Source organism: Panthera pardus, unplaced genomic scaffold, assembly GCF_024362965.1.
Source record: "Panthera pardus isolate Hobbes unplaced genomic scaffold, ASM2436296v1 HiC_scaffold_8, whole genome shotgun sequence".
Classification (NCBI taxonomy): Eukaryota; Metazoa; Chordata; class Mammalia; order Carnivora; family Felidae; genus Panthera; species Panthera pardus.
The window spans coordinates 118,776,262-118,788,293 of record NW_026527013.1 but is presented as its reverse complement, the minus strand read 5'-3'; the positions used below and the strand labels follow the sequence as shown (position 1 = coordinate 118,788,293).

Here is a 12,032-nt window from a genome sequence, read left to right as displayed (position 1 = left end):
CTGACTTTGACTGCAGCTTGATGGTCATTATGGGTAAATAATGAACCAGGCCTGCAAATGTAGCAGCTGCCAACTTGGGATAGAAGAACGGCTATTGCTTCCAATTTAAGGATCTATCGACCGCTTCCCTTCTCCCTGCAGATCTTCTGCAGAAAACTAATGTTTTCTGCTGCTGTGTATTGTGGTTTCAGCTGTTTCAGATATAGCCTATAATTTCCTTCTTTAATATTTAACTTAGGACATTATTAGCTTTCAGAGTTAACAACTTTTCTATTTTGAAGAAGTTCAGCTTTGTCCTTACGCATGCTGTCACTAGCTAACCAGCTGTGGTTTATTTATACGTGTTTCATTTATATTATGCAGGAAACAGCTAGTCTTAGAAGAACAAGGTATAGCTTTATGAAGATGTTTCAAAATCCTGTGTAGATGTTTTGTTTTTGTTTTTTGTCTTTAGGAGCTAGATGCACGTCCCTTGCTTTATTTTCTTAAAGATAGACACCTGCTGCCACACCTCAGTTTTGCGTTTTGTTCACCTCACCAGTGACTTTTGAAATACTTTGGTGCAAAGCTCCATCAATACGGAGAAACCTCAGTGACTTTCATTACCATGCGATATTGAATGTATCGTCACTCCATCATGAGCTTTCCCGTGTCCTGTTAGCAAGTAGGGACAGGTGCATTAAAAGTAAGAGAAAAGGCACCTTGTATTCATAGATTAATACACTTTACTGCAGATTTCCCACACTTGTAAAATATAGCTTCTAGATTTCAAAGTCACATTCTAGAATTTGACACCAGGCCAGTACTTAATGACACATCTGTAGCATTTGTTCACCTGCCACGGAAAAGGCTATCTGCATTATGTAAAGCACGAGGACACGGTGGCGCTTTGTGCATAATGCAGCAGAGCTTCGAGATCTTGCTGGGAGGAAATGATCCCAAACATGCCCCTGAAAGACAAGTCTTACTTTGAAAAATAATGATGAAAAATTGCTTATTTCTCCCATGTATTTGTGTCTGTGTTTATTTCAGGAAAAACTAAACTTTGTTTATCTGACTCTAGAATAGTGTTGAGAGTGTTTTTGCTTTTCTGTTTCCAGCATGGATGATGCCAGAAATAGTGTTAACAAGGGGTTATGTTATGCTGGCTTATGTTAAACCAGATCACCCCCTAACATGTGCAGAGCCATTCATCTGTGTCACCAAAACCCAAGAGAACATCTGACATGGACTCTGAAACAGAAACAGTGATCACTTACAAATCAAACATGGCACGCTCTAAACTGATTGTGCACGGCAATCTTTTCTAGAAAGGACAACTAATTGAACATGATAAAGTGTAAAGTTAATTAACACCCTTAAATTTGTTGATTACTTTCACGGGATTATATTGTTCGTTGAGTAGCAGCTTTCTGTCCCAGCTGTCGCCTTTTTCAGCGAATGTCGCTGGTAAACAATAGAGACACCATAACAAGTCGTAAATGGTCCCTGTGACAGCAGCCCCTTGTGAGGCTGCATCTGTAGAAAATGATTAGAACAATTGCATTTTAAAGACGGCTCACATTGCAGCCCAAGTCCCATTGGTCCTCTTCTTGATCTCTTTTGATGGCAGACTGGTTAAAACATTTAAGTTCTTTTGAGTAAATTAAGTGATTTACTGTGTTTTGCTATATATCAATGAGAGCGCCTTGGTGGCAGGATTTTTGCAGTATCATAAACAAATATGATTTGAATGTACTTTTTTAGATTTCTTCCCTCTCTAGATTTGACGGCCTCTTTCTGGTAGTTCTAGAATTGAAAATGATCTCCTTATTTGTGACTTGTAAATGGTTATTCTAAGTTATCAGCACTTGAGTAATGGACTTTCTATCATAATCCTTGGTTCAGCTTCTCAGTAAGGCTAAATTCCAAATTTCACTTCTTTGCTGTTTAGGCCAAAGACCTCGCGGTATTCAAGCTGAGTAGATTTACTTGTTGTTATATTTAAAATTTTTATAGCATTTGTGTGATAACCGTGTAAAATACCTTTCCAAAGTATTCTTCCATTTGAGCTTCAAGGTAAGTATGGCAGGTGGTTTTATCAGCAATTTCAGATGGAGGAACCAAGATTGAGAGGTGTTCTAACTTCTCCAAGTGGGGCAGCCTTCAATTGTGACCTCGGTCCAGGTCTCTTAACTCAGAATACATGCTCTTCAGTTTTTTTGTGCCTTCCTAATAATGTGTGTATACATGTGCACTTATTATGCTTCTGCACGTTTGTGCAGCAGTAAGTGAACGTACCATTGCCACATGTAGAGAACAGTTCTCCAAAGTTGAGCTTTTTTGATAAGCTAGAGAACATTGTCTTACTTAGTCTTAATTAGTATTCTTGGTTATTTTAGTAGCCATTGATTTCTTCTCTGCCTACCTCCTAAACAGACAATGAACATTTATCACACATGTGATATATGCTGGGTGCTAAGATTCAAACAGCGCTTGCCCATAAGAATCCTTACAAGACATACCAGAAAAATCACTGATGAGAGTAGTATACATGCTTTATTACAAACATCACTAGAAATGTTATTAAAAAATAGAGAAAGGGGATTATGGTCATGCATTGCTCCTTAGAGTGCACATGAGTTGAGTCTTGAAAGATAAACAGGAGTTAGCCAGGCAAAGGGAGGCAAGGGAATCTCATACAAGGGAGTCACCTAGGAAAGATGTGGATGCATAAAAGGAAAAAAATCATTGCACATTCCAGCTACTGTAAATAGTTCAGTACACATAGCATGATGGTTTTTGTTGCAGGGAGTAGATAGGAAACCAGAGAAGAGTCCAGTTAGAGTCCATTGACAAGAAAAGTAAAACTTCAAAAAATCAGAAACCATTTAAGGACAAAAAAGAGAAAGTTCATTGCTTCCCAGGACTCAGGACAGATACAGTAAGTTATGTAATTCTTCTTTTTGGTGAACACGAACATGCGAATATTTCAGAAAGAAGAACTTTTAGCAGAAAACAACAGTGAGGCGCTATGTAGAAATGCTGAGTGATAGTGAATAATGTCTTCAGCTGCTGGTTATGTTCATGTTGATGCATAATTTGAAACTTAAGCCTGTTTTGGTTCTCATAACAAAACTGCCAGACATTGGGACACAGATAAACGTAAATATTAGACTGAGGTGGTTGTTGTTAATGAGCTCTGTTGCAGGTGGGCTAAGATTAGAAAGAGATAAAAAACAAGAATTGAATTACTTTGAAAAAATTACTACTGCTTTTGTTGTGAAAATGTGACGAACATCATCTATTGTTTCACTTACTGTCTCCTGATTGAAGTTCCAAATGTGAATTTTTTAAAACACGTAACTCGATGAGGCTCCTTTATTCCTCTCCCAAATAGTGTTTGCCAAGACCTCGAAGATACTCAGACCCATATTTGAAATTTATTGTGAAATCTTATGGTTTCATTTTTGTATTTGTTCTTAATTCTGATCCTCAGTTTTCTGATTGTTTTCTTCTAATAAGCAAACTCACATTGGTTGTGAAGAGAGATAGGCTTTTATGTGTGTGTATTTAATTAGATAGTAGGCAGAACTCAGTGTCCGTGTATAAAACATACAAAATTATTTGCTCAGCTCATGTTTTAAACTGCTCTGTTTGATTTGCAAACAGATTCAGAATACCTATATTCTTATCAAAGCTTTCAAAGCCTACCCACAGTTGATGGCAAGACCGTTACTCTTTGAGAACAATTTGTTTCTTTTTCTACCCTTTCTCTTTCTGAGAACTCATTATTCTTTCAATGACGGAGGTCAAAAAATGGAAGAAAAGAGGGAATCAGGATTTGGTGGCGATTGTCCTTGTCCATGACACTTGGTATATGATGCTACCTTTTGGCATTTATTTCTGAGTATATGTCTCTTTTCCCGAATTATGGTTTAGACCTCTTGAGGGCAAAGACGGTGTTTCATACCTACTGTGACCTTATATTCTGGACTTTCTGGAATAGTTGTATTTCAAATATTCTCCTAAGCCCATGGGTTGGAGGAAATTGTTAAAGGCACCGAACAGTTAATTGCTGATGATACTTTTCTTCTTTGCACCTCCACGTGCCTATGTGTAGACCTCTCCTGTAGTATGCATCTGTCTTTTACTATTTATAATTGTCTGTTTGCCTTCTCTCTTCTCCCATCTCCATATACACGTACACACTCACCTCCACCACCACAAACACTAGGTTTCAAACTCCTTGAGGACAAGGATTGTTTCCTCTTATTCCCCAGGGTTTCCTCTTGTTCCCCACAGACAAATGGATCTCCAGCAGTCAGATTTTTTTTATGTCAACCATAAGTAGGAGTGGAAGGAAAGAAAGAAGATAGTTTAGATAATGGAGACTTCCTGTGATGCCTTTGAGAGAGAGAAAAAGAGAGGCTGACTTTGAGACTTTGATTAGATTTAAAGTGTTTCTCCGCTCTAAGGTTGATCGAAATTAAAGCAGTTCCCAAGAGAAGTGGTAGACGCCTGTGCCTTTAAAAACAGGGTGGTCCGGGCACCTATTTTGAATGGTTTGGGCCTTTGCCTTTTCATCTGTACAGATGAGTTCAGTCTTTCTGATTCTGGAGTCATGGGAAAAAAGCACTAGGGGCATCATCACAGGAAAGAGGCATCATCACAGGAAAGTGTCAGATAAAAGCATTAAAGACAACCACAAATATGTAGGCTTATTAGATTTAATGTGGTTACACGAGAAAACTCATTTTCTAATTCGGAACCATTCATATATCGTAGAAAATGACACGTGCCTTGGTTTTATGCATTAACATGATAAATGTGGTGGGAGGGTAGATATTTTGTGAACTTGGCAAGTTCAAATGATGGAATTTCAAAAGCTTAAAAGCAATTCAGTGATAATTTATCTCATCATCTCCCTTTCTAGATGAAACAACTTAGGAGCATTTAATGACTTGCTAGAATGGCAGCTGCTTGGTCTGTAGTCGTTAGCCTCTTCTGTGTCTCTGGGAGAACAGTTACCACCCAGTACTGCGCTCAGTTGTTTCCTTGCTCTCCCCTCTGTCATTGCCTCCTCCTGTCTGTCTTTTTGAACAAATGCTGTGTTTGGTGATGGACCAGACACCGTGCATATGGGGTGAATAAGCCAGTAGAGCTACTGCCCTCATGGAGCCAATGTTCATGTGGGGAATATGGACCCAAACCAGATAAATAGAAGAGTTAAAATAAATAGGTGGTAATAAATAGTGTGAATGAAATTAAAGCAGAAAAGGGGATCGAGAATGGTGGGGTGCCTTTTTTGATTGTCAGATTAAGTGGTCAGGTAAGGCCTCTCTGAAGAGGTAAATTTTGAGAAAAAAATCTGGATGCGGTGAAGGAAACAAGTGACGAATATCTAGGGGAAGAGCATTTTAGGCAAAGTGCAAGTCTTTGAGATGGGAATGTATTTGACTTGTTTCAGGAACAGTAGGAGTTCAGGATGGTGGGAAAGCACTGAGCGATGTAGACAATGGTATGAGATGAGATGGAAGAGGTGGCCAAGGGCTGCATCATAGAGGGCCTTGTAGGGCTTTGTAGGACTTTGAATTTTATACCGAGAGTGATGGGAAGCATTAGGAGGCTTGAGAGTAGGAAAGAAACGTGAACTAGACTTATGTTTTAAAAGGTTCCCTTGGGGGCACCTGGGTGGCTCAGTTGGTTAAGCATCCAGCTCTGGATTTCGGCTCGGGTCATGATCTCACAGTTCGTGAGATCGATCCTTGCATCAGACTGTGTGCTGACAGCACGAGGCCTGCTTGGGATTCTCTCTCTCCCTCTCTGTCTCTCTGCCCCTTCCCCACTTGCATGCGCACGCACTGTTTCTCTCTCTCAAAATAAATAAACATTAAAAAAAAAAATGGTTCCCTCTGGCTGCTTTATGGAGGGTAGACTATGGAGGCAAGAGCCGAAGGGAGAGCAAGTGGGAGGCTGTTGCAGTAACCCAGTGAGACATGATGATGGCTCAGTCTAGGGTGGCAGTGATGGGTGAGGAGACAAGTGGCTGGATCACAAGGGTGTAAATTCTTAGGAGCAAGGTCACATACACTCATGTGTATGCATACACTCATGTGTAATTCTAGGACTTATCACAGGACCTGATTCTTTTTTTTTTTTTAACATTTATTTATTTTTGAGACAGAGAGAGACAGAACGTGAATGGGGGGAGGGTCAGAGAGAGAGGGAGACACAGAATCGGAAGCAGGCTCCAGGCTCCGAGCTGTCAGCACAGAGCCCGACGCGGGGCTCGAACTCGTGAACCACAAGGTCATGACCTGAGCTGAAGTCGGACACTTAACCGACTGAGCCACCCAGGCGCCCCAGGACCTGATTCTTAATAGGTTCTCAGTTTTGTTGAACGAGTGAAACAAATGCGGCATTCTTGTCACCTTCCCATATACCCTGCTGCCGCTGAAAGGTTTTACTAGAGGTCTGCGCTGTAATTTTAACATCACTGTCCATGGACCACTTTAGTACTTCCTAACCTGGGCCGGCCTCCTTCCAGTGTTCATAGGTGTCGTCCAAACCCACTCGTGTTTAGCCAGAGAGGCTAAAATTCTCCTAGAGAAGACAGCGACTAAGACGACCAGATAGGAAAGGACTTGAGGTATCATGTAGGTAAAGATAAAACTCCCACTCCACAAACCCACGGCATAAAGTAGTGAGGCCTGACATCTAAGTAGCATGTCATATTTTACAGCATATATGTGTTCATATATTCACAGCCACTCTGTAAAGAAGTTATTAATGCTTTTCCCACGTTATATGCTGAGAATCACACAGCCAGTGAATGCTACATCCCCTAAACCACATATTCCATCTCCAGATTTTTACTCTTTCTATGAACTTACGAATTACTCTTTCTATGAATTTGTATGAATTTCTTATGAATTTATTTATCAAACAGCCATCTATTGAATGTATCATGCACTGTGGTAGATAATGGGAATGCTGACAGAAACAAGACCTCAGTGCTGATCTTGTGGGAGCTTGTAGTGTAATGGAGGCATCAGGTAAGAAAATCAAACATTGTAATAAGGTGTTATAAATGCTGTAATAGAATTAAGCACAGGATATGTTTTGATTTTGTATACATAATTAGTAAAATGTAGGGTTAAAATAAATCCCTCTCCCGGTATTCTAGAAACTGCCTGAGTTCTATGTTTTCCTATTCGGGGAAGTGGATTTGAATTAAAATGGCATGGCACTGTAATAAATTTATTGTTTATTATTGATAGACCTCAAACGCTGTACAGTGTCTTCTGAAATCTGTAGGATGTCTTACATCCTTTAGAGTTCCACCTTCCTAGATATTATTTCCTAAGCTTAAAATGGTTACGTTTATTTTAGGACTACTTAGGTCTTAATTTTTTGCCTTCACGATGGGACTAGGCTTCATAGTGTCACACGCTTAACGGAATACGTAAGGAAAGACAGGGTTTGGTCCCAAGGAATGCCAAAGCTTTAGAATTGCCCAGGTTAGACCCTTACATTGGCATGTAGGTTATGCAAAAGTCCTAGTAATTATGCCACCACAATGAGATGAGAGTAGAAATACCACAGACATCTGAGTTAGAAGATGAATTATTCTTTTTTGTGTGTGATCTTCTCGTGCTTAAGTAACTTATTTCTTCTTTTTGAAATATGTGTTTGAACAAGTGAGAAAGTACACCTGTCAAAAGATTAACCAGCTGAGAACCATTGTCAGCATTAATTTTCCTTTAATAAATGACTCTCTGAAGCTATTTAGCAATCCGTAATCTAGATACAAAGCTATTGACCTATGATGGATAGTGCTGGATTTGTTTGTAAGCTTTGACTTAAATCGTCTACTTAATTTTCCTAGGTCAGATCAACAGGATTAGGAATCAAGATGGTTATGTGGTTTGAATAAAAATGGCTATAGAAATTGAGCAAAATAATTGTAAAAGAGTAATGATCTACCATCTTGGTGAAGTAAATTAGAAACTAACAAAGTGACAATCACTTAAACTTCAACATTATCAGAATGTTCAAAGGACACAGACTGGCTAATTAAAAGCATTTGTTATAATTGGGTTTTTGTACATAATCATTTCCGAAGTGTGTCTGAAAATACTGTGAAATAATGTAATTTAACCTTATGTGTGAGTATCCTCGGCTTTCCTAACATGTGGGCACTTCCTCTTCCACAGTTATTTGGCTAACATAATGCTGACCCTCTTTTGCTTTTGATAACTAGTTAAAATAGCATAAACTGTAATAGAAAGGCTGCTTGATTTGGCAATAGCAAAATATTCACAATTTCAATGAAAGAGGAGTCTCTTCACTTGGGGTTTTTATATATAAAAACGGTGTATTTCATTGACTAAATTAAACTAAAAAGTAGGCCATTATTTGTAGTTATCGATTCTAATGGCCAGATTTGATAAATAGACAATGATGGTTTCTTTATTCCTAGCCATACTGTAAAATCAAGTGTAAAGGCAAAAACTGTACTAGCTTTCTTCCACACACTTTCCTGGTTTTGACCAACAAAACCCAACTTGAAAATTATGAATTAAAATTTTTTTAATACTAAAAGCAGCAATAATACTCTTGGTTTTCTTTTATAGCTGATAAAACGTTAGATGAATGAAGCTTCCCCTCCTTTTTTTAGGGACAAGTCTAGGGCATGTTTTGTGTGCTAACCAATCATTTCAATCAATGACCATGCATCAGACCTTTCTAAAGAGCTAGGAAGGAGTAGCCCAGCCACAGCTCGTTTCTTCTCCCTGCTCATATCACTAGGAATGAATTGCCCAAACGGTGTATAGGAGGAGGGAAAAGAAAAATCAAATAATACTGGGAAGTGCACATCAGATTTACCGGTCTAAATAAGCAAGTGTTTTCTTTAACTTAAAAAAAGACTCTTACCATCTGAAATGCCTACTTGTTTGTGGGAGAAAGAGCCAGGTCTTCCTCTTTGTAGATCTCATCGGTAGATAGCATGTGGGGAGCAAGCAAATGGACTAAAGACACCCAAATCCCCAGAATAGCAGATCCCTCTGGCTCTTCTCGTGCTGGTCAGGGCACAAGGGCCTTTTTCATATACTTTCTATTGCTTGAATAGGTTTCTTAGAATAAAAGATGCATGAGAAGGACAGATTCCATATGTTTTCACTCCTGTGTGGATCCTGAGAAACTTAACAGAAAACCATGGGTGAGGGGAAGAAAAAAAAATGGTTAGAGAGGGAGGGAGCCAAAACATAAGAGACTCCTAAAAACCGAGAACAAACTGAGAGTTTATGGGGGGTGGGAGGGTGGGGGGGGTGGGTGATGGGTATTGAGGAAGGCACCTGTTGGGATGAGCACTGGGTGTTGTATGGAAACCAATTTGACAATAAATTTCATAATAAAAAAAAAAGAAAAAGAAAAATAATTTTCTTGTAAAAAAAAGAATAAAAGATGCATGTGAATAATAAAATGCACATTTCAAATTACCATATGTCTCGTGCTATGATTATGCCAGATATTTGAGATGAATTGAGAATAAGAGTTTGAATCTGTGTGTTCTTTTGGGTTATTATTAAACTCCACAATACTTGATTTTTAAAATATTCCAGGAGAGGGGCTAGCTCGGCCAGTAGAACATGCAACTCATGACCTCAGGGTCATGAGTCAAAGCCCCACATTCGCTGTAGAGCTTACTTAAAAAAAAAATATGTATATGTATATGGTATATATACATACACACACACACACACACACATGCACACACGCACACACACATTCCAGGAGAGATTTAGGGTATCTTATATACGCCTGACATAAATACAGTTTGGAGGCAAGGTGTTTTCATTTGTTTTGGGGCTTTTCTCTAATTTTACTATCTACCTAAACACTTGAAGAAATGTCTCCTTTTGTTCTGTCCCTTTACCCCCAAACTATTCAGGTGTGGGAGCTGCTCGGTCTAGCAACCTCACATTTATGGTGGGAGGAGTCGAAGATGAATTTGCTGCTGCCCAGGAGTTGCTGGGGTGCATGGGCTCCAACGTGGTGTATTGTGGAGCTGTTGGGACCGGGCAGGTAACATTTTCACATTAATGACCCTGACTTGATGATATAAAATTGGCTAAGGTTCATTTGTCTTTCCTGACCATACTATTATTCCAACCCCACTCTGTTCAGTCTGTGGATTCTTTGTTTGCTCAGATTTTCTTAAATTAATTTGGAATAAATTAGTTTTCCATCATTCCTGCTGGAATTAAGCAGACATCAGCCAATTAACTTATTAAAAAAGATACTGAAAATTTCATCATTCACATTCAAATTTCATCATCCTACTGACCACAGAAATCATCCTTAAAAGTGCTTCCAGGGGCGCCTGGGTGGCTCAGTCGGTTAAGCGGCCGACTTCGGCTCAGGTCATGATCTAGCGGTCCGTGAGTTCGAGCCCCGCGTCGGGCTCTGTGCTGACAGCTCAGAGCCTGGAGCCTGTTTCAGATTCTGTGTCTCCCTCTCTCTGACCCTCCCCCGTTCATGCTCTGTCTCTCTCTGTCTCAAAAATAAATAAACGTTAAAAAAAAAAAATTTTTAAAAAAGTGCTTCTATAGGAAGTGCTCATGGTGTCTTCAGTTGCTGTTTTCCTCCATCTAATTATGTACTGCAGCTCTGTTTGTAATATAGTCAGGAAGAAGTAATCTGTGCACTTTTATCTTTTTCTTGAAAAGCGAATAATTTTCTGGGCACCTGGGTGGCTCAGTTGGTTAAGTGTCTGACTTTGGCTCAGGTTATGATCTCACGGTCTGTGGGTTCCAGCCCTGTGTCGGGCTCTGTGCTGACAGCTCAGAGCCTGGAGCCTGCTTCGGATTCTGTGTCTCCCTCTCTCTCTGCCCCTCCCCTGCTCCTGCTCTGTCTCTCTCTGTCTCTCAAAACTGAATAAATGTTAATTTTTTTTTTAAAGAAAAGCAAATATTTTCATTTAGAAATATATCAACTCTTTAATCAGATAGAGGTGAATGGCAACCCTGAACTCAGAAATCAAACTAGTTATCCCCCTACCACCACCACCACACACACTCTCCCTCCATCTCCCCTCCTCTTAATGCTTGGTCCTGGTCGCTGGCACCCTCTTTATCTTATTCGAGACTTTAGTATTGTCTCAGATATACCTATTGTCTCCATTCTCTTATCCAGTCTCCAGTTCTACTGATTTTTGCTTCACTGTCTCTCCTTGTTGGCAGTCTTGTCCATTCCTCACATTACCTGATCCAGTCTTCTCCCGTTGTCTCCTACCTTGCGTGCTGCTAGAAAGCCTGGATGCCAGGTTTGCCGCTCTGCCAACACTGTAACCAAAACCAACTCCATCAAGATATTTGCATCATCATACACTTCCCAACTCTGAAACTTGGAAGAGATGCCTGTTTCCGGCCGTGTCAAATTTGAACTCTCCACCCTAGCTTTCATAGCTCCTACCCCAGTCTTAACTACCACATTTCTTACCATTCCTTAAAACATAGGCGCATGAGTCAGTTTTCTTACTGTTCTCCCATGCTCTGATATATTTAATCCCTCTTACCTATTTACCTTTTCCTATGCTCTCCTTTCTCCCTCTTGCCTATTTAAATTCCTGCCTGGCCTTCCAAGAGGTGGTTTCAGGTTCTACTTCCTCTCCTCAGTGATCTTGTTTCTCTGAATTCTCACTGTCTCTGTCTTAGGGCCGTACAGTTTTCCACTTAATTGTTTTTGTTTATTTGTTGCGTTTATCTTCAGTGTGTTACTCCATGGCCCCAGTTAGAATGTAAGCACCATTCTATGAAGAGTAGGCGTGTTAGAGATGTTATGTACAACATGATGACCGGAGCTAACACTGCCATATGATGTATATGAAAGCTGTTAAGAGAGCAAATCCTAAGAATTCTCATCACAAGGAAAAAACGTATATATTTTGGTATCTATATGGAATGATGGATTTTAACTAAACTTACAATAATTATTGCATGATATGGGTAAGTCAGATCATTGTGCTGTACGGCCCAAAGTTATAC

General features: G+C 39.7%; 1 protein-coding gene across 1 annotated transcript in view; it reads left to right on the top strand.

The window, feature by feature from the left end:
- HIBADH (3-hydroxyisobutyrate dehydrogenase) overlaps nucleotides 1-12,032 on the top strand; it is a 109,681-nt gene that overhangs the window by 84,323 nt on the left and 13,326 nt on the right. The window contains exon 5 of the mRNA XM_019443677.2: nucleotides 9,938-10,071. Within this exon, the coding sequence (XP_019299222.1) occupies nucleotides 9,938-10,071 (134 nt within the window). The remainder of the gene's footprint in view (nucleotides 1-9,937; nucleotides 10,072-12,032) is intronic.